This window comes from Odontesthes bonariensis, chromosome 6, assembly GCF_027942865.1.
Source record: "Odontesthes bonariensis isolate fOdoBon6 chromosome 6, fOdoBon6.hap1, whole genome shotgun sequence".
In the NCBI taxonomy this organism is placed as follows: domain Eukaryota; kingdom Metazoa; phylum Chordata; class Actinopteri; order Atheriniformes; family Atherinopsidae; genus Odontesthes; species Odontesthes bonariensis.
In genome coordinates, this window is record NC_134511.1 from 8,852,441 (window position 1) to 8,875,769 (window position 23,329).

The following is a 23,329-nucleotide window of genomic DNA, read 5'->3' on the forward strand; positions in this document are numbered from 1 at the left end:
AGCTGTGAATGAAGTCATCCAAATCCCATCATGACACCAAATGTCCACACGCATCCCTTTATCTACACGCAAACTTCAATGGCTGCCTTTATCTTGTGTTACTGTTGTTCTAATGGTGCTAGCTGTAACAACAAGTCATCATGACGTGTCGCCAGGTGAGTGTTCAGATCTGCCTACTGACGACTGCTGGACTTTATAATTGCCAGGCATTATATCTGATGTTGCATTGCACAGTGTGTAAGTGTTGCTTATAGGAAATCTGACAGGGACAGTGGGCTTGTGCGACACTTTCATTCCTCGATCTGAGCGGACCACCTGGCAGATGGGCCACAGTGTTCATAATGTGTTTACTCGGCTCCTTTGGCGCACCACCGGCGTTTGCTGGAATAATAACGGTGACTATAGGCCGACTCTTACGATTACTTTGGCATTGACTGGGAAATCTTGCTTTGTCCCCTTTTAAAATATGCAGCAAAACCTTATTCGTTCAAGAGCTTATCCAGCTTGCGTTGTTTGGTTAATCTTTGTGCCCTGTTTTCTACTGTAAGAGTCGCCCCCTGCTGGTCATTTGAAAGAAGGCTCTTTTGCCTTGGCTTCACTGTTCAGACCTTCTGGCTCCATCTGCATTTTATTCACAGTATCTGGGCTTCACTTGCAGCTTTGGCTTCACACTGTGTCATGTGATACTTAAATACAATGTTTTTAACCACAAAAAATAATCTTCAGTAATTGAAGCAGCTGCTGTGAGAAAGGAGAAGTTCAGTTTCAGACTTTGTTTTTTTCTCCAAATTAAATCTCAGACAAAGAAGACTAAGATGAAACAGGAGGGAACCTACCTGCCAGCACAAACAGATGGTTTCCAGGCTCTCCCTGCTTGATTACGTACTCTCCCTGCTGGTAGGTGCGCTCGTACATGCACTCCACCATGTCTTTGATCTGCTGCAGCTCCAGCCTCTTCAGGTACTGGTTCTTGTTCAGGGCGTCTGTCAGCAGCTTCTTTACTCTGTCACAGATCAGCAACACAGGAAGGATTACAGAGTGGACTTTTACTGTGTTGTTGTTCGACGAAGGGTTTGAGGGATGACCTCAGTCCCAGAAATTACAAGGAAGACACTATATTTATGATTTGGAAGCGTCAGCTGTTGTTGTTCTTTTAGAAAACCAGAGATTTAAAAACCTGCAAAAAAAAACATTTCTTCAGTTTCGACTCGAGCTCATCTCAGTCCATCTTAGGCAAAGCTAACTAGGAGTAGTAATAAGTACTGTACTAACTGTAAGTACCAGTACTGCAACGACCGTTACTCTCCTACATTTACCTGAAATATATTTAATGAAATAAAAAAAATTACTTATATAATATAATCTATATGATATCAATATTTTCTTATAATTTATAATAATAAACCATATAGTATATAAAAGCTGTAGCTAATTCTTATTAAGCGAATTAAATATTTTCTGATTCCATCATAACCCCCAGCTTGCTCTCTTTTTTGCTACTTCTTTGCCTTTCTTTTATCTTTTCTTTATATTTCTCTTTAGTATTCCTTTATTTCTCTCTAATATTCTTTCCGTGTTTCCTATATCTGTTCTGTTCTTCTATCATTCATGTCTATTCATGTTAGGTTAGTATAGGTCTTAGATTAGCATAGGCTATCATGTGTATTATTATGTTCAGTATAGCTCTAGTAATTAGCATAAATGTATATTTTGCAGTATCTATATTGCCTATTTATTGTTATTGTCAGAGTACTTATGTCATGTCATGTTACGGCATGTTATGTCCTGTTATGGTAGTTGCTGTACCGTGTCCTGTCCTAAGAATTTCAGTGCCCAGTCCGACTCTGTTGTTCTGTGTATCTGACAATAAAAGACAAAAAAAATCTGAATATGCACACATGAAAAAAAAACGATCTAAAAGAGTGATTTACTCAGTAAAGAATTTTAACAGTGTACACTTACACATGATTTTAGCAAATGCAAATAAATGTTGTAGCACTTCCTGTTCTTGCAGTCCCCGTGTAAAAAGGTTTGATAAGTGTTTTTGTGATAAATTTTGCACTATGTATGTAAGTTATGTAATGTAATGTACATTTTCAGCCCAAAAGCTGAAAAGAGTGTTTTTTTAAATTCCTATTGGTAGTTTCTCATTTCCTGAAATGCATTCAAAAAGGTCGATGATTCACTCTGTCCTCTAGGTCGTATAGTAATTATGCATCCAATGAAGGATACGGCACTGTGCAAAAGTCTTGAGCCAACCCTCCTTTCTTTATATTATTCTTCCAAGCAGCCAGTATGAAAGTGATGTCCTTAAGGAATAGGAAGAAAATCCAACTAAGACCTGACACAGAACCTGGTTGATCCATCTACTGTTCACTGAAGCCTCATCAGAAATGGTCTCCATGGAAGGGTGGCTGTCAAGAAGCCGTTCTTAAGGAAGGGAAAACAGGGAGAAAAGGCTGAGCTGTGCCAAATGACTCAAGAAGTGGACTGAAAATCAGTGGCAGCAGGTCTGATGGAGGGATGAATCCTCCCCAGAGCCCGGACCTCAACATCATTAAAGCGGTGTGGGATCCTGTTGACAGAGAACGGTTCTATATGCTGTATTTCCATTCATTTCTGTGCATGTTTCAATATATTTCTGCACCTATTTCCTGTTTCCTTAGGTGTATATTAAGATATGAGAGAAAGCTCATGACTTTCACAGCTCTGTATTCAAATCTTTTTGCCCCACATCATGTCTGAACATTCTATCAAAAAACATATGCAGACATGCAGATATTATCATGTTCAGCCTGCATGATAAATTTTGTTTCCTGTGAAATGATGACTATTTGCAGCCTTTGGGTTCCTTTCCAACTGAGAAACAAGTGAACCCGCGAAAACATAAAATCACCATGAGCTGTCAAACTTCACTGACGTGCATCTGAACAGCTGCGGTGAGAGATCACATCACTTCCTTCATGGGTGTGTTAACCGAAAAGGTTAAGAGCCACAGTTTAACTATAGCTCACAACACTGAGTTACAGCTCTGAGAGGTGTGTGATGCATGTAGTGAGTGGCCTGTTTACCCACCTAACCGAGGGGTAATAAATGATCAATTCGGGGCTTCATTAAAGCAGAGCCGAGGAGACCAAATCCTTTACTTAGCTCTCGTTCTCTCCGCCTCTCTTGTTGTGTCATTACTCTGCAACATGTTACTGTCATTCAGGGGACGAGTGTTGTGTTTCAAAGGGCCAGTCTGCATGAGGGTTCTGAACTGCCTCATTTACATTAGTTTTCCTTACAAAATCCATGTTGGGATTATTAGCTACACATGTTTTAAACATGAGGATCACATTAAAAAGAGGACAGCGTGCAGAACACTTAATTAAGGTTGCACAGCCCAAAGAACACTGGACAGAAGGTGGCTTTCATGTTAGAAAATCAAATAAGACTTGTTGCACTCATCTAATAGTCTCTCGATGTGTTTGTTTTCCAGCTGAGTTTGTTGTGTGCACGAATTTTAAGACATAGTGTGTCTGATTATAAAGAATGTCTGCGCACTTATCTCTCCATGCTAAGGCAACGAGCAGCTCTCTAGCTCCAAATTTACAGTGCAGACAAAAGACTGTTATTGATATTCTTTTCAGATTACAAAATAGATGTGTTTTTTTTCACAAATAATCACTAAAATGAAAAATCAATGTAACACACAGCTCACTGTTCAGCCTCCAGAATGCCAGAATTTTAGTTTGATTCAGAAAACAAATAAATGAATAAAAGAAGAAGGAAAGAAAACGATGGCATTACTGAGGTTCAAAACACAAAAAACTACTTGGTTCAAGTCAGAAAAGCATCATGGTTCGGGGTAAAATACATTCTTTTTACTACACCGCCATTAAATTGATGGACACCAAAATTGCCCTTGACATGCTGTTGCCCTCACTACCATTCAAGGCTGCATATTCTTTCGATGGACAGGTTGTGGCTGTCTCCATCAACAAACAACCCAGAGAGTTGTTTTTGGGTGGAGGACGGTCGGCAGAACGACAAGCAGGTGGACAACAGTTCCACATGATTCTACCCTAAAGAAAACTTATTGTATCTACGTAGGTAGATATATCTTATTGTACTTTTGGCAGTAGATCGCCTAAAAATGAAACGATTGAACTTGAAAGTAACACTAGAGCATCTGTGCGACTCTGTAGGGTTACAGGACATTTTTATATGCTGTGATATATGTGAACAACGCACTTGCAAAAGATTAAACAAACAAAAAACAAAACAAAACAAAAAACTTTCATTTATCTGTAATAGATCATTTGAATGTGGAGTATGTGTGAAATCAATACAACATAATTGTAATGCTTTGTATATATGACAGTGTTGTGTATTGCAAGCAAACTGAGAACCTAGGTGGCTGCAAGCTTCCAAGATTGTGGTGAGATTTTCTAAAACGGAACAAATATTTTCACGTAAGATGAACTTATTTGAAACGGGGGGTGAAAAGGCTTCATCTGTGTAGCAGAAATGATAACAATAGAGTTATAACTTATATTTCAACCTCTGGTCAATTATGCAAGGACATGAACACGCTGCGGTTATGTTGTCCCATTAGTTTTTATACAGAGCACTAAAGGAAATGTCTGGAATATTTAAACATATTAAGTTAGCCTCATGGCAGGAATCAACCTCAGCTTCAATCTCCCCTGATGACCATGATCATATTCCTTTCATGACTGCAAACCTGCATGTCTGCAACTTTCCTGACCGAGCGAAGCAAAGAAAATGTGACACAACACTAAATAAACAGGAGAGCTAATAATTACTCAATCAACTACTGATAGCAACAACAAAGGTAAGTCAGCATCCATTCATCCATCATCCTGTTTTTTCTCTGAACTCTCTAAAACAGAAAAATCAAATCTGACGTTTACTCTTGTCCCGTGTCTTGTTCGTACACTTAATCCGTTTTTTCTTTCTTTTCTTTTGTCTTGGGTGTCTGGATCTGGTTTTATTTTTCTGTAACATTATTTGTGATGGCGAAAGTGTCTTTTTTAACTTTATCGTGGCAAAGGTATGTTAGTGTGGAGCAAAACAGCGTGTTGCAAGGCTGTGAACCAAAATTGTGAACTGCTGTAATTCGGCCTCCAGCAGCTTCAGGGCAGCTTCAGGACCAGATATGTGAACAATAAAAGGTCGGCGAAGCAGAAGCACGAAGTTTTAAGGTTCACAAAATTCTTTAGTGTTGCTTTTAGACCTGTAAGTTATGACATGGGGCCATATTGTTTGTCTTACATCTCACAGTTGCTAGATAGGATTGATATCTACTTATGCTTCCCCATTTTTCCTCAACTACATCAACTGTTGTTCAGCAGCACTGATTTCCATGCCCGCTCCCAGCCACAAGGGGGCAGCAGGTCTCATGTAGGAAACTGAGGGAATTCTTTAGTTTACCTTAAAGGTGAGTTGTGTGATAATAAGATAAATCAACTTAATACATATACTTGAATGAGCTACAATGTTTGACTTGTTTTCTGAATTTGCTGCCAATTTGAACCACTTTTTACTTCATGGCAAACTCTCTTTATCTTCATAATTTCAGTTACCTTGTGTCCTTTTTTGAGGCATGCTGCCTTAACATCTACATTAGGATCAAAGAAGTAAGAGGAGAAATTCAATATTATGAGTGGAAGGCTGAAGCTTTTTTTTATTGTGTAAAAAACTTGATTTATTTAGGAAGGAGTGTACTCAGAGATCTGTGCAGGCGTCACAAGTTTTTTCATACCAAACTGAGACAACCATTTCTTTATGGACTTGGCTTTCTGAAAGTGGGAATTAACTTGTTGTAATGGAGAAGGGACAAATATAAATTGTCCCTACAATGCTGATGACACAGTGGTCTCCAAACGTTTACTGGATTCCATTTTCCCTTTTATTGAACCTTAAAGGGATAGTTCGCCTCTTTTGACATGAAGCTGTATGACATCCCATATTAGCAATATCATTTAGTAAATTTGACTTACCCCCTGCTGCGTCCTGTGAGCAGAGTTCCAGCCGAGTTTTGTAGTTGACGAAAGCAGTCCGGCTAGTTGGCTGGGGCCACAAAAATAAACCGATTTGCTTCTCAAAATAATATGCGTTCAAAAGTTTAATACATTTGCATCACAAAATCGTTCATCCAGAAAAAGTCAGACCTCACAATCGCTTGGCGCTATTTTCTCTCCCTTCGTATCAATGCAATGCTGTGCAGACTGAGCAGTCCCCTGCTTCCGAGATGTAAACACTGTAACAGGTGCGGCTGTCGGCAGGTGGCAGCACGCAGTGATATGAAGGGAAAGAAAATAGCGCCAAGCGATGTGAGGTCTGACTTTTTCCTGGAGAACCATTTTGTGACGTAAATGTATTACTCTTTTGAATGCATATTGTTTTGAGAAGCAAAACGCTTTATTTTTTAAGCCCCAGCCAACCAACCGGACTACCTTCGTCAACACCAAAATGAGGCTGGAACTCAGCTCACAGGACGCAGCGGGGGGTAAGTCAATGTTCATAAATGATATTGCTAATATGGGATGTCATACAGCTTCATATCTAAAAGAGGCGAACTATCCCTTTAAGAACATAACCCATAAAGAAACTGTTTGATTACAAAACTTTAGTTATAGGACTATATTCTGTGTACATTTTAAAGAAGGATCTAAAGTAGAAATAGATCTATCCAAGCCATAATGTTTATTATATAACATAATTATGGATATCTCAGCTTATAGTTAGCTTATAGTGTTTTTCTAACAGATTTTATGTGCATCAGTAACACAAAATCTTTGGTTCTCGCCAATCCTTCACGTACCACCCACTCACTGTGCTGCTCCCAATTTCAATTCTCCTCCACTGGGTCGTGACGAACAGAGCCTGAGGGAATCATAAACCTTTAACTGGCATCTGCCTGGTCTTGTTCGTTGTGTTTCGAGCTGCCTTCTAACATCTCACCTTGCATCCTTTGGTACCCGAGCCTTCTCGAAGGAAAACCTGGGCAGGCCGCTGGAGTCGTAGGTTCTAGATGTGGGCTCGGCCGACACCCCGGCTTTGGCACCTCTCCTCCTGTTCAGGGTTTCCTTGATTCGAACACTGAGGTTGGGGCTGCTCTTGCCTCCGGCTTTGACAGACGGGGGTCCGCTCTTCATCACATCCTGCAGCTTACTGAGCTGGATGCACTTGTTCTGCAGTTCCTCGCTGAGCTCCGACAGAACCCGCATCTGTTTGGCCAGCTGCTCCTGAAGACTTCTGATCTGCTGCTCTTTGGCACAAAGCTCCTCATCTTTCCTCTTGCCTTCTCGCTCCAGCTCCTCCACTCGGGCCCTCAGGGAATCAAGGGACGAGTTTTTGAACTCCCCCTGGTGATCTTTGTGAGCTCGGCCGTTGGAAGCTGGAGCAGAGCCGTCGGTGTGTTTGTAACGCTTCGATTTCATTGAACCATTCCCCATTTTATCACCTGAATGACGAGAGGTTAAAAGTATGAATTTTCTGAAATGATTGAAAAGATCTGAAGAAAAGCAGGTTCTAACAATAACCTGACAAAACTAAAGAGCTTATGTTGAGAGGAAAGAGAGGAAACAGGGAGCAAATCCTGTATATAATAGTCAATGACTGTGTCCTCTCCATTTATTATTCAGAGGGCAGGAAGTATTACATTACATGAACAGTCACTCTTGGTCCACTCAGACTGGATCAGCCATACAAAGTGCCAATCAGGAAGCTTATAAAATGATAGCAGGAATCAAAGCAAAAATAGCTACGAGGCTGAAGTTGATCTGTGAATCATGTGTGTTTCCACATGTGTGAACATGGGAGAAAATGTCTGAGAACAATCCTGTTTCTGTTGTGTGGGGCTGTCGCCCACTCACACATACAGTAGACTTCATTCGTCGCATTCCTGTGACACAGTGTGTGTCAAATCACCCTATTTTCCCAGCACTTTACTCTGATAATCCCAACCACAGCCATCATTTCTAAACCGTGGAACCGATTCTTCAACTTTGTTTTGATGCTTCAATCAGCTCTGACAAACTGAGGGCCACAAAATAAGAATTACAGAGAATACAAAACACAACAACAACAGGCTTTGTGTCGAAAGAGCGTTTCTGTTCAGGGGTGAAGCTGATTATAAGCTCATTCGCACGAGTGTACAAAGTGAAACGTGCAAGAGGAGCTGCACCTGCAACTTCCGATGCCTCGTCATCCCTCTGTTAAAGATTAGAAGTTCGGGACAGATGTTCTTACCTGATCAGTTTCGGGGCTTTCAGATGAGGAAAAAGGACGATTTGAGCGCAGAAATCATCTGTTTGGACATCCGAACATCTGCAGAGAAACAATCCGCGTCCTGCACGGGTCGCATCCTCTTCCCCCTCGCGCTCTCTCTCTCTCCTCTCCGGCTGTGTGGCGAGTTCTCACGCGCGCGGACACTGGCAGATCAAAAGTAACCTACGTCAGCTTCGATTTATTTATTAATTTATTGTCCTGTGCAAAAGTCTTGAGCCGCTCTTCATTTCTTTATAGATATGGCCAGGAAAACAGGAGATACATGTAGGGATTTACCGAAACCTGCTCCAACGTGAATGTAAATAGGCTACAGTAGGCTATAAGACAAAAACAGAGTTTGTACAATTCTAACGAGCTTGAAAGTCAATGTTTGTTATGAGCACCTTTATTCTCCAACACAGCCTGAACCCTCTCAGACGAGCTTTCTTGTCATTTCTTTAAGGAGTCTTCAGGAATAGTTCTCCAGGCTTCTTGAAGGACATCCCAAAGCTCTTCTTTGGATGTTGGCTGCCTTTTGTTGTCCTTTGTCCGGGCTCTGGGGAGGATTCATCCCTCCATCAGACCTGCTGCCACTGATTTTAAGTCCACTTCTTGTGTCCTTTGGCACAGCTCAGCCTTTTCTCCCTGTTTCCCGAACGGCTTCTTGACAGCCACCCTTCCATGGAGCCCATTTCTGATGAGGCTTGGGCCAACAGTAGATGGATTTCAGTGGATTTTTTCCTCTCTCTTTTCCCCTTTCTCTTAACCTTAAACCCTAACTGAACTATTGTCTTACCTGTGTTTCGTTTTGTCCCTCCTTCCTCCGTGGAACTGTTTCTTATCAGCGGTTCAGTCCTGCCTGTTTCCCTGGTGTCCATCCCTGCGGTGATATCTTGGAGAACTCGCCTTCACAACTTACTGCCTGCTCACTCCTCACCACTGCCAGTGCCTTCCCCCATAGAAGGAAACTTCCGACCAGACAAGTAAGGAGAAGCAAACTTACTTATCTCAGTGGAAACACCTGGAATTCTTCAGAGATATTACCAAGCTTGAATCAACTTACCTCTCCTCCTTCTCAGAGATTCAGACCATCCACCTGGAGCACATGTGACCCCTGGTTCGACCATCATTCCTCTTGCAAAATAAACCACTTTTATTCACTAACCTTTTCTGTTGTTCTGCTTTACAACCTTGCAAAGGCTCTCACAAGCCGTGAAATTTCATGTCTGTCAAACTATTATTAAGTTGGGTTATGTGTAAACGCAACACTGGTTCATCCCTTGAGTTAGGTGCCTTTTGTTTTTCAATTCAGTTTTTATATATATCCAAATATATATATATCATATATCATATATCAGCCAAATCATAACAAATGTCATCTTTAAGCACCTTTTTAGCTTGAATTATTCATAGGTTAGTGTTAAGCAACTAAAGAAAAAACTTTAGAATACCTTCAGAAAGCCTGGAGAACTATTTCTCAAGGCCACAAAGCTTACAAGAAGCACCCGGGCTGGGATACCCACCGCTCCAGTGTATGGCATCTGTCTCTATGACAACAGAAATGTTCAACAGGTGCCAAGGGTTAAAAGAGGATAAAAAATTGTGTGTATTCATGAGAATAACTCTGATCTTAATCTTTCTTTCTTTTTTTGGGGTGGGGGGGGGTGTATCCATTTATCCTGAACAAAATGATTGATAAACAGTTTTCAGCCAATCAGCATTTATTCAGAAAAGTTCATTCTTATCTTTTTGGCAAGCCTACATCTGTTTGCACAAGTTGGCCCATCAACATCTGCAGCTGAGTACAGGGCACACTGTACCAATTCCCAAATAGTTATATAATGTACTAATTATGTAATGTTGAATTAATAATGAAACACACAGTTGGTTTTGTGGCTCTTGCTACTGTTGGCTAACATATAGATTATGTTTTAACATGGACTATAATTGATATTATAGACTGGAGTAACAAGTGTTGCTGTTGAGCTAAATGTGTTTTGGTTTGTTATGATATGAAGTAATTGTTCCGACTTCAGTACATGCCAATGCCTCATTTGTCGTGCTGTTACAGCCTGCAGCACACCCAGAACAGTACCAAACATAGTTCTTATGTTGTTTCTGTCCCATCTGTACACTTAAGTTTCCAGATTGGTTTGTAGTTGCAGTTAAAAATATTGCCATGTTTTACAACACTGAATACAGAGATAAAATTATTTCATGCATTCTTTTTTTCCCCTTTACAACATAACAGTAAATGCAGAAATTCAGCAGAGCACAGCAGCCTTTTCTCCTGTCGCCACCTGCACAGCGAAGGAGCCTCAGCTCCTCTTAATAAGACATGAGCTCCAAGAAAACATGATTTGTGAATCTTTTGAAGGTCTCTAAATTATTGAGAGGCTGCTATTTTTTTTTTTTTACAAGCATTGCTGTGTGTCATGGGTCATGTCTGCGGTAAAATGTGATGAACATTCTGTTCCTTACTGCTCTGCACTACTGGTGGTGGTGCCAGCTGATTTGTTTTCTCTTCCCAGCTCCTGTTCCAGCTCTTAATGTGTAAATCCAGGTGGGAGTTGTTTCAGTGGGACAGGTCGGCATCATGAAATATCTCCTCTAAACCTGAGCACCGGACAGAGAAAAGAACCAAAGTCTCAACCTGTGAGTAAAAATGCACAATTCTCAACAGCCGTGTCTGCCCACCTCCCACTGCTGCTTCTAACAGTTATTGTTAATGCTCCAATTTTTACATTGTTTGGGTTTGACAGCTCGGACCAAGGCTTTGTCCAGTCTGCTCCCGGCACTGTTGATTTTTGATTGTTTTTTCTCCCCTCTGATGCTTCCCTGTGTTACAAGATCTCCTGATTTCCACATTTTAAAAATATATGAATAATAAGATAAACAAAACAGTAGCGTGGTGTGCTTCATAAGGCAGGAGGATTGCTAAAGAGCGAGAGACGGGCTACTTATTTGCTATTTTATGGCTGTTTCTGCACACAATTCCAAAAATTATATTGAAACATGGCAAAAATATTGAGATCTTCCAAAAAAAAAAAACTCATCTAAATGAGTCAAGTCTTAAGAAAAATTAAGAATTGGTCTGCTGGACTGATTCTGTGATGCTCTCACCTTGTGTGCAACAAAAACGAATTAACAAAATAAGATTAAAAAAAACTGCAAACAAGGTGTATTTGAATTATAGAAATTAACATATTTTAAAAACAACTTAACCTATTGCCTCTCTTGGGCACATCTGCAGCTACTTCTGTGGGATAACGTTCTGGTATCAGTTGCTAAATAATCCGCTTTCTAAACAAAACAGCTGTCTGCTGCTGAAGATGGGGGTGAGATGTTGAAGAGAGAGGAGAGGAGGAGGCAAAAGCAGGAATGCGTCAGTCTGGAAGATCCTGAAAGGCTTCATGGAGCTGGAAATTTGGTTGATGATCCTTTGGTGATGTAACCATATTCATCACTGCATCTGTAAAGAAAGAAAATCAGGGAAACAAATTGTACCACCATATCAACTCTTGTACTTGTCTCCTCTTGGTCTCGATGAGGTTGCACTTTAGTTATTAGTCCTTCACGTGCGTCAATGATAAATGTTTTCCCAGTCTGTTTGGCTGTGATGAGCAGCCTGGCCTGCAGCATATTTCATTGACAGCAAAGAATGACATCAGCAGGTGGCCAAAGCTGACTCGTGTCATGTGCTGCACTTCTGACCCCAGCAAAATAATAATCCAGGCCACAGAGTCCAGTCTGCATCCGAGAGGCTTCCAGATCATCTGAGGACACATTTTCAATCGGCAAACTGAGCTATATATGCCTTCTCCTAGTGACTGAAAATGCTTAGTTCACTTGCTCAAAGGCACTCCAGCAGAGCGTGTCCTCAGCCTTCATAGTGACACCAAGAACAGCTGTATGTTCCGGGCTTTAGACCTGATCCAAACAGCTGGAATCTTTGAAATTTTCATGCTAGACCAAAGTCAAATGTAAAACTGCTCAGGGATTCACCAGAATGTAACATTTAAGATTATAAAATGCTTAGAATAAATGACCCAAGTTGTAAATAAGCCACAGGAAGGTACCTACTTAGTGGCACATTTGCTTGAGAAATTTAGAAGGATTTATTTATTATAATGTGATGCCATGTTTTCTAAGGGTCACTGCTAACCGATATATTCTAGTACAGCAGCATCTTAATGATATTAATCGTTTAAGTGACAAGTTTTTCTGATAGTTCTTGATGGCAATAACAGAAATACTTTTTTGATCCAAATTCAATATTTGTCAGATCAGACTTTTGACCTTTTTCAATCTAATTTCAGACCTGCGGCAAACTCCAAAATAAGTTGGGACAGGAGGAATGTAGGTCAAGTAGCAAGGTACAAAACATATGTGATGTCTGTGGATGATTGTAATTCTGATTGGGTACAAAAGTAGTATCTATGAAAGGTGGAGACACAAAGATGGGCAAAAGATTACCGGTTTGTCTACAACTGTATTTGAGAATCATAGAAATGTAATAAAAACAATGTTCTTCAAAGAAAGATTGGAAGGAATTTGCATATTTCTCTCTCTACAGTGAAGACTATCATTAAATGATGGAAGGAAATCAGAGGGAATTTTAGTGTGTAAATGAAACCTGTTTTTGACTAAATCGTAATTCTTAAAAAACATTGTTCACCTAATGTCGTCATTACCTCCTATCTTCATGTATTTTCAGGCCACAGGTGCCCTTGAGTTCACCAGTGATTGCTGACTTGCACTTACTTTATTTGGACACTGAGTGGAGCCAAATGTGTATATTTTTTTTCCTCTGCCTTCGTGCCACAACTCCATCATTAGTGGAAAATTCTGAAACTGAAAATTCTGAGCCACTCCTCATTTCTTTATATATATGGCCAGGAAAACAGGAAATAAATGTAGGGATTCACTGAAATCAAAAACAGAGTGTACAATTCTAACAAGCTTGAAAGTCAATTTATTATGAGCACTTTTATTCTCCAACACAGCCTGAACCCTCTCAGAGGAGCTTTCTGTCATTTCTTCAAGGAGTCTTCAGGAATTGTTCTCCAGGCTTCTTGAAGGACATCTCAAAGCTCTTCTTTGGATGTCGGCTGCCTTTTTTTTCCGTTCTCTGTCAGGATGATCCCACACTGCTTCAATAAAGTTGAGGTCCGACTTTTTTCCTATTTTTTTTTTTAACGCATACACACTGCACACTATACTAAGACATGCCAAGTTTTCATTTTAGTAGATCTTTGGGAATCACCAGTTTCTGCGAAAATACTATTTTATATTTGATGAAATGGGAATAGATCAAATGTCATTTTCAGCAGCAGTTCAGGAACAAAATCAAGCCTCTATGAAGTCATCTGGTAGACTGTACAAGTTCATTTTGACACAATACCAGTCTGCTTGTATTGCCTGACAGGGGATACTTTAGAACCGTTACCTCTTTGCATCCTCTTCCTGTCTCATTCACTTCTCCAGTGCTTTTGGGGTCTCACCTGTCAGCTCTGCACTCCTCTTCTCTCCTTCTTGCTAAAGAACAGAACCAGAGGTGCCGATTTAACTTTTCACCACATGCAGCGCTCATTCACTGCTACCTTGACAGGTTTATGTTGCTCTTTCAGTTTTTCATACAGCATTTGATTGAAAAGCCACAACTCACTAAAGCCAATGTTACAGTCGGTTTGCCTTCCATTCTGATAAGTTGATGCTGTTGTTGAGCCAAAAATGTATGCATGATGGAGCTAAACTTTTCTGGCCATCAGGTTAACTGAAAATAGATTACCAGCACTCTTCATGTGGTATAAATAACATGAGTACTTTTAATTTAGTAGCTGCCATTAACACCCACAAACATTTCTGAGCCATATTCAAGTCATTTAGAGAGTTGAACTTTACTTGTAAAGCATGACAGTGTTTGTAGATATTTTAATGTTTCACTTAAGTCCAATTTGATCTGAAGCATGTGCCACAAGAATTTACAAAAATATTTACCAAATTTGTACATCTAACAGTTAATATTTAGAGTTTTTTTGTTTTGAAGAACATTGACTTTTGTTATGTACAGAGGCTGTGATACCACAGTTCCCAGGTCCTGTGATGACACTCAAGTCAGTGGATGAGGAGGGTTCCAAAGGCAAATAAAGCCCAAAAGATTGAACGAAACAAGAGAATTTGAAACATTTTATTAACGTTTTCTTTTCAACACAACTAAATAGTTTATAAACGGTTTCTCTATTCCATTTTTGACTGTCCAAATACAAAAACACAGGAAGGGGAAAAAGAAACATACAGTATGTAGACGTTAAACCACAACAGCCCTCTGCTTTGAGGGAGAAGCAGTCAAGGCAAAGCTGACCTCAGTCAAAAATACTTAACTTCATACTCTGAGCTAGTACCTTGAAAAGTAAGCGTCTCATACAAACTCACGTAAAAATGAAAACGAAAAATCTGAGGACTACTCATATTTAAGCATGTTATGTACCTAGTACAAAAATTAAATAACAAAATAACAGTAAATATAGACATGATGAGATAATGTGACTACACATTTATAAATAAAAACAAACAGGAGGATCTAATGTGAAAAATAAACAATATCAACCTTTGAGCGGTTTAAACAGAAATCCTCTCATTATTGAAAATACACAAAATTAATTCACTTTTCTGCACAGGCCACCAGGGGGCAGAACAACCACGGCATTTTCTACCCTGGTCTGTATTCTCAGCAGCAGAGAGCCACTTTAACGCCAAGAATCAGGAGCAACACAGCTCCCACTGATAAAAGGCCTCAGTATGCTCCAAATGATCCAACAGCCTTAAATCACACTGCCAGGTGCCATTCAACCATATGAAAATACACGTTGGCTGAAGCCTACCGATGCTGTATTTTAGAGCACATTGGGACCTTGTATGTCAAAGATTTAAATAAGTAATGCTTCCTGCTTCAGGAAAAAAAACAACAAAAACCTCAAAACTTGAAACACAAACATGTCATTTTTAAAAAAAAATGCAACCAGTGCATTTTCTTTTACACACATCACAACAAAACCATCAGACACAGGAAGTGAAAGGTACTCTGAATGGAACTAAATAAAGTGACACACTACAAATAATGGCTAGCTTACTGATGTACAGTGTTGCGGGTTAAGGTTTGGCTTCTCCATACGGAGAATGCTGGCATGTGGAACCAGAGTGAGGAGCGTTTCTCTTGCATTAGCCATCCAGCAGCTAACATTGTAGTTAGTTCAGTGAAACAAAAGGGAGTGTTAAAGTTAACACAGACCATTTACCCGGGTGAAACGCTTTGAACGAGGAAGGCGAACCTCCTTTTTGCTGTGAAGGTTTTGTAGTGTGTCTTTAAGAAGAAGACTAAAAAGTCATACAAAGAGATGGAAAAACAGCTGTCCTAAAATATACAGCACAAAGAGCAAGAGGGTAAGGAAAAACAGAGCTCAATAGAAATCTGAAGCTGGGGAGGAGAGCATAAAAGGTCCCCGCCAGCCAAAGTAGAGATTGTCGTTTCCCTTCCAACATGGGGATACTTCACTCGGACAACAGGGGCGTCGACTGGGCAAGACTCGCCTGTTGGGTTTGTCTTCATTCTGGTTTCATCCAAAGATTTAGACCCTGCTTAGCAGAGTAGACCTACAGAGAGAAAACAGAGAGCGCTGTAAGCATCTGAGGATGGGGCGCAACAACAACAACTACTTTTTTTTTTTTTTTTCCATTGCATGAGAAAGGTGTGGTGCAAGAAGTTGGTGAGGAAGTGTTCAAATTTCAATTTCAAAACAACTTGAGGTTCAACCCCCGAGTTCGGCCACAACTGATGTACCAATTGTTTTCCAAATCGAATCAGGAACAAAATTCAAAGATTTTACACAACTGCCTTTCGTTGCAGACTTAAGGTGGATATTGTTCATATGTACAGTTCTGCAATGACTAAAAACTGTAGAATGCAGCTTCAAAACTGGCCTGCAGTACACTTTGCTGTGGGAAACATGCACGATGTTTGAAGCCTTGTTTGCTGTCCCATAAAATGGGTCTCCAGAGCAAATGATCCCGAACAGCTGCTCTTCGAGAACCCCGCAGCACAGATATTTAATAGTAACAGATTTCGGTCGTATTTGGTGTAAGTTTTCAGTTATAAACAGAAGCAGAATGACTCAGAGCAAGAGTCTGTCTGTGGTGGATTACTAGAGAGAGAGTGTTTGTGTGCCGAGACCGTCTCTCCCAGCAGAGCAGCGTGTTCTGCTGACGCAGCTCGGCTGGAGAAAAGTGACAGATCGTGGCACAGCGGAGGCGAAGCTCCGGGGAATGCAGAGAGCGCTGGCAGGCTATCAGGAAACGGGACACACACAGATTCAGAGTGAGTGGATTCACTCTGGCAGTGCTTAACCCAACACTCACAAAGCTGTGGATCCCAAAACCTGCTCTTACCTCTGACCCCTGCCAGCACATCTGATTCATGCTAAGCGTGTGTGGGATCAGCTTTGAATGATGAGTTCCCATTTAATATCTACTGGTTGTGTTTTCTCCTTTTTAGCCACCTTTTAGAGAGACACCTTGCAATCTGTTCTGTGAACCAAGACGCAGTCGAGGAAACTCGGCTTGAATCTTTCTTCATATGTTTATGACTGAATTAATCAGAATATTCTGTGTCTACAATCTGAAGTCTAATCTTTTGGAAAACATCCTCCAGGAGCAACATTTTCACCGACTGTAACATTTATGTTAATATCTGTAAATGAGTTTTAAAGCTACATTAACTGTTCTAGCCACTGGGGACAGAAACACTAAGCGCAAGGGGAAAAAAAACGCATTCATTTTGTGTCAATTAAATTTCATCAGCGTCAGATGCTGAAGTAAGAGGAAATACTCCCGTCAGCTCTCCATGCCTCCCTCAGCGAATTAAAAACACCCTTAAAAAGGGCGATTTCCTGCCATCAACGTGCGTACACACTCCCCCAAAGCGCTATGAGACAGGCGAGTGCGGTGTTATTGTGTGAAAGTGACTGATGTCCTTTGCACATGTTTACCGAAGTGATAGCATGGGTGAGAAGAGTGATGGGAGCCAGCGTGTGTTCCATGCATTTATTGAATGGAGTGAGGTTAGCGTCGCTGTGCGACCCACATGCCTCTGGGCCCGCCTGGTCAGCAGGGAAACAGGACGGGGAGCGCAGTGACAGCCGTGATTGAAAGACTTGAAGTCCCCGAGGGCGAGTGTGTTTAAAAAGAGTGAGATGAAGAAGAGGGGGGGGGGGTCATACACACCTCAGAGACTTCCATCTGTCTTTCTCCATGTTGTTCTCAGGACCTTCGCTGTCGTACGATGCCAGACATAACGCTGCAACCGGGAAATCAAAGAAACATCATTAGCTTATCTTTTCTAAGGATTTTCATTTCGTATCCAGGACTGCGACTCATGTTAGCTCCATTCTACCTGGGATGATGTGAGCCTGTGTTTGCATTTGATGGAATCACAGAATAGCGTGAGAAGTCTGTATCTCAGCGTGACCTACATCGCTTTGGGTCTGTCTGGTCAGTGAAAACGCAGCAAAGCTGGGATTGAAAGCCATAAAGCCCCTGTGTTCTCCTACTTCTGCAATGATTTTGTGTTTTTTTTTCTGAAACGGGAATGATGCACCCACAGCAGATATGTCAGGAGGATTTCACAGACCTCTGTGTCTCTCCTGGATAAGACCACGATAAGAGCTGGAGCTGGTGACGCACGACTTTGATGTGGATTAAAGGAGGCAGAATCTATCAGCGCTACTCCGGTATGGGAGGTGATAACTAGGTGTGCCGGCTTGGCAGGAAAAGAAAGTCCCTCTTTTGTCTTTGGTAAACAGTGATTTTTTTTAAATCCAAGGACAATGAAACATTGTTTCTAGATTCATTTTCTGCATTTATGAACCATTGTGTTCATTAATTCAGCTAAAACTGATCATAATAACCCATTTTGATTATGCAGCATTCAAAAGAACAAGACTTCTTAACTAAGTTGAAATAAATTAGTGTATCTGTGTAGTTTTCATTTATAATTGAGACAAATAATGGCTTAAACTAAAATGAAATTTTAAATAGAATTAGATGAGTACTTAATGTTTAAGTACTTAATGTTGACGACCGTGTCATTTCACCTTAATGCTTCTTTTTGTCAGTTCACTTCTATCTTTACAGCCTTAATCCTAATAGGAGAGCTCAACTTTTGGGATGTAACATTATTTGCTCATTAGCAGAGCCTAGCTTAGCGTAAAGGCTGGAAACATGCAGAGAGAGTGTATTAAAGCCAAAGGGACATTTCTCATTGGATTCTGCACTCACATTGGGGCCATCACGCTTTATTAAGTACAGCATGAAACTACAAACTCATTAAAAAAGTCACTGAGCTCTAAAAATCAAGTGAGAAGGACCTGCCCCCTGGTGGCTGTTAAACAGAATACAGGCTTAAGGCACCTGAGCTCTGGTTTCATTTGGAAACTGGATGCTGCCTTTGTTTTCTGTATACAGTTAGGAAACATGGAGGATTTGCTAGCCAGCTTAACAATGGTCTTTTATAACTCATTCATTAATAAACTCACCATCCTCAGTGAAGACTGGAGCAGTCAGCAGGTACTGCAGGATCTTGCGATCCTTCTCAAACGGACACTCCACTTGCTTCCAGGTCATGAAATCACTCACTTGTTTGGCGAGTTCCCAGAATTTCTGAAACACAGTGACACTACAGATTAACATTCGGTAGTCTACATGTTTGAAAGCCTTCAGGACACATTTTAAGCTTCAGATTTTTACATTTTAAGCACAACCACACTGACTTTAAACGTGGCACACAATCTTTAAGGGTTCCACTGAACAGACCAGTGACCTGAAGTGCCACAGTGTGGTTATAGTCAGCTGCTCTGAGGTGTTAATGTGTTCGAATATGGTGTAAAAATGTCATAAAAGGGAAGGACAGAAAAGAGCACAGAATAGTGTGAATCCTTTAAATAGTGACTGATTCATCATAGCTGCGTGACCAAATACAAGTGGAAATGGTCGTTGGTCATGGTTGTTCCACGGAAACAGAGCTGAACTTTACGCGGTCAAGTCTTACTTCCCTATTACCTAACATTCTTTAAGGAAGTTGTCATAAATAGCACCACAGTTGTTGCCATGTGTAGTAAATACTGTGATACTTTGTGACATATCAAGTCAGCTGTCTGGGGAAAAAAAACACACACACAAAAAAAAACTGAAACGCTGGTGAAATCAGTTGCTGTGGAAACTCCCTTTGGGGGATTTTAAAATTCAGTTTACCTCAAAGTTGATATGCCCGCTTTGCAGCCTGTTGGCACATCCCTCGTTCAGGAAGTAGATATCTTTAATGAGCAGGCTGAAAAAGGGGATGACAATCTGGAAGACAACAGAAAGAGAAAAGGATTAAATTTCACAGAAGATGTTTGTAGAAACTCTCACACCTGTGAGTCACATGGAAATCCCCAAACATCCATGCAATAGGATGAAATTTGACAAAGAGGGGCTTTTGTTTTCATTTGATTTCTAGGAAAACAGACCCAACTCCGTTCTGATCACAGCTTTAAGAGAAACTCCGTGTGTGTAGGTATCAACACGCATAACGGTTAATTCCTCAACCCAACAATGGAGATGTCAGGCTGGAGTAAATAGTTCATTTTCCAGAGAGAAGTCCCTTAAATAATTCATCACCTACATCTAACAATAATTTAGATCACTGCAAGACTAGCTGCTAACACTGGCGTTATTGTTGAGGATTAATCAGCAGACTCTGTTCAAATATTAGTAGGTTTTACGTTGCCGAGGTTTGTTTTCTTGGGCAGAACAGCAACCATCAGGTGACCAGCTGAACGGTTGCATTTATCAGTTGCTGTTGCCATGGCTGATAAACACCCGACAGTTATTTCCCTATTCAGGGCTGCAGAAAACTGGCACAGTGACCTAAAAAATTCAGTGTGTCACCTCTTTTCTGACAGTCCTGACACATCCCCAGCCATCAAACATTCATGATGCCGATGCTTTTAAAAGAGACACCAAAGGAAAAGCAGCAGACGGAGCACTCCGTCTTTGTGTATTACTTGGCCAAAGCCATTCGGACTGTTTGAATAAACCACACCCATCTTTTGTTTTCTTTCCACAAGATTGTTTTGCCAAGCCAGTGATTCCATCTCCTTTCTATCTGCTCTTGACGTGATGTGTGAGCTTGCTTGTGTACAACTGTACCTCAGAAACATTCAACAAAAATAGGTCAAAAATAAGTCTGAACATAATGTACGGTGAGAAGTCTGCAGGGCCAGGATGATGTTTACAGGGGCCTGCTTGTGTGCTCTGAGGACTGCTGTCACGCATGCACACCCGTCCACATACACGTCCCGTTTACAGAGGGACTGAGAGGTACTGCAGGAGCAGAAAGGAAGTGGTTTTCACAGCTGGGCACAAAGTGTGCTGAGGGTCTGGAGTCAAAAGAGGGCTGGGTCTGTAACAAAAAACTGATGCTGTAACAAAGGATGTGGGAGCTGAAGCTGATTAAATTCATACGCTTTTATTTTGAGATTGGACGGCGGTCAGATTCAGAGGACATTTAACATGGTTAATATAAGAAATTTTTCCAAGTCTGAGTCAAAATTGAAGACTGAAATTGGCCAATAAATAACTGAAAATGAAATAAATTAAAAGCCGCCATAATTCCCAGGAATTAGGCAACGTGTAGGTTTGCCTTTTGTAAAGCACTTTTATTCTTTTAAATTGTTGGTTTGGTAAGTGCCTCACAAGAAAACTTTACAATCAATACTGATATCTCTTTCTATAATCCTTCCAGTATAAGATCTATGCGATCTGAAATCTTAAAATTATCGTCCACATCTGATTCTAAAACGTGTATTAGAAGCAGAATAAGCCATTTAATTAGATTAAAGCTGGAATAAACTCAACATTCCTTTTAGAGAACAGTTGCTACACAACCAAACATTAGATCTACCAAGTCTGTTTTAGATCAGCTCTTTGGCATTTTGTTCAAATGTAATTTCAAACAAAAGACTCAACACAGAAATAAGTGTTGGATGGTTTAAATCTTTCTGTTCTCACAGCGAAGCATAAACCCTCGGCTGAAATGAAGCCTGACCGTTGGCTTTATTGATACTCCAACAAAGTCGGCAGCGCTGTGGGTGCCTGAAGGCCATAAACAAACCCCCACCCCTCCCTAAAAGGAGAGGTCACAAGCAAGAACATACCAGACTTCTTGAGAACTTTCCATTTTATGACCCCGACCTCTTGTGCTGCAATGTTTGCATATATTCAAAAAAAGCATCCTCGATAAACCCCAGGGAGCCACAGAGAGAGATAGAACACCCCGTCTCCGTTAGAAACAAACCTACTACTTCAACATGTGATGACGCGAGGAGAGGCTGACCACGGGCTCCGGGGCGGGTCACATTCGGTCCGGGCGGGCAACACAACAAGCAGCAGAGAACACAATGTGATCTGGCGGGCAGCCATGTTTTCTTTTTTCTCTAAATATGTTTGATGAGAAGGAAACTGGGACCCTCCTCGCATCTCGACTCACACACACAGCTCAGTCTCTGTAACCACTCTGAGCTGCTGTGTTATGCAACCTCCGCCCCTGTCCGAGTCCTCAGTACATGCTGCTGATGGTGTAAACACGATGGGAACACAGCGTGCAGACCACAACAAGAAACAGCAAGTGACACTTGCTCCGCTTTGCTTTTTTTCCTCCCAAAGCATTTCCTCGAGTTTGACGTCTCGGTACATAGAAAATAAAGGCAGTGAGATAACCATCTAGACTTTTTACGTAACAGTAATAAGCTTAAAGTGTTCCAGCAGCAACACGTGCCACCACAACACTGTTCAGGAGTCCAGTGGTCAGAAGACTTTAGCAGCTCTCAAGCTGTTTTAAGTAGACACAAACCCCCGATTATTCTGTATGAATGACTCAGACAGAGCAGAAGCCAAATGTGGGCGATGTAAACTGAAATCTGGAGAGCACATTATAACAATTTTAAAAACAAGCTTGTGTTAGTTGACTTTTTGGCAGAGGAGTACATTAACCTCATTTGACAAGCGTTAACTCGGGTTTTGCCTCAAACTTGACCCAGTTTCTCCATGTGTGATAGCGGTTTACTAGAATTCCAAATATCAGAAAAGACAATCATCTACACAGAACCCCTTCCAAATGTGGTGACATTATTGTAAAGAGTCCCTGAGTTAAGGCCTCACCTTCTCTCTGCTGCTGTTGGCGGTGATTGAGCGCTGTGTGGCTCCTCGCAGCGCAGTTCTGTAGTTATAGAAGTTGCTGGAAGGATCCATCTGGTGCTGTGAAGACAGAGGGGCCAGTGTTACTTTGGGAACCATCTAACTTCTGTTTGTTTTTTTGTTTAAAATGGCATTTTTCATTATTTACTGTAATATCTTAAGCAGTCACAGCCTAATAACTAACAGTGTTGTTGCATAAGCCTGAGTCTTAATCTCATAGAGAGCGAACATCATGAGATGTATTGAGTCTGACTCCAAGCAGACTGAGAAACAAACTTGCAGCAACGTCTGACAGAGTTCAGTATTGAGCTCTGTGAGGCTTAAAGGAATTAAACAGAAAGGTGGAAGAAAATCCAAAAGAAGGTGTCTGACTGAAAAAAGGAAACCCACTGTTGGAGAAAAAACACACAATGGTCTCTGGTGAGACATGACAGAGACCTAAAGAACTGGAGTTTTTGAACACCTTTCAGGTGTCTCTGAGTCGCAGTAACTTGTCAGATCTCGTATTTCCAAAGAGCCGACCGACAGCCTGTTGGGCTCAATGAACCTTCTCCCTGCAGCATGCAGTTTTCACCGTGGAGGACGGGAGTGTTAGGGGATTTGTCTCTAAACACGTGGGGCTTGCTGGCTGCAGGATTCCCCTTCTCTCCTGCACCTGCCTCCACCACCATGGAGTCATCAGTTCAACAAGTTTAGTGTTAAATTTGGTTGTTTGCTGCCATCCAAGATGACTTACTCTTAACTTAGCTTAAGGGAAAAA

At 41.0% G+C, this 23,329-nt stretch overlaps 2 protein-coding genes across 5 annotated transcripts in view; both read right to left on the bottom strand.

Annotated features, from left to right (window-relative positions):
• The window catches only part of prkg2 (protein kinase cGMP-dependent 2), a 32,261-nt gene extending 23,879 nt beyond the window's left edge, over positions 1 to 8,382 (bottom strand). The window contains exons 1-3 of the mRNA XM_075467245.1: positions 8,263 to 8,382; positions 6,973 to 7,474; positions 837 to 1,003 (exon numbers count right to left, since the gene is read on the bottom strand). Coding sequence (XP_075323360.1) covers positions 837 to 1,003; positions 6,973 to 7,466 — 661 coding nt within the window. The 5' untranslated portion in view covers positions 7,467 to 7,474; positions 8,263 to 8,382. The remainder of the gene's footprint in view (positions 1 to 836; positions 1,004 to 6,972; positions 7,475 to 8,262) is intronic.
• Positions 8,383 to 14,455: 6,073 nt separating this feature from the next.
• Positions 14,456 to 23,329, bottom strand: part of rasgef1ba (RasGEF domain family, member 1Ba) — a 121,144-nt gene continuing 112,270 nt past the window's right edge. For all 4 annotated transcript variants that reach the window (XM_075467247.1, XM_075467249.1, XM_075467248.1 and 1 more), the window contains 5 exons: positions 22,534 to 22,629; positions 19,585 to 19,680; positions 18,870 to 18,993; positions 17,560 to 17,632; positions 14,456 to 15,933 (listed from right to left, as the gene is read on the bottom strand). In XM_075467247.1, the coding sequence (XP_075323362.1) occupies positions 15,909 to 15,933; positions 17,560 to 17,632; positions 18,870 to 18,993; positions 19,585 to 19,680; positions 22,534 to 22,629 (414 nt within the window). In that variant the 3' untranslated portion in view covers positions 14,456 to 15,908. The remainder of the gene's footprint in view (positions 15,934 to 17,559; positions 17,633 to 18,869; positions 18,994 to 19,584; positions 19,681 to 22,533; positions 22,630 to 23,329) is intronic.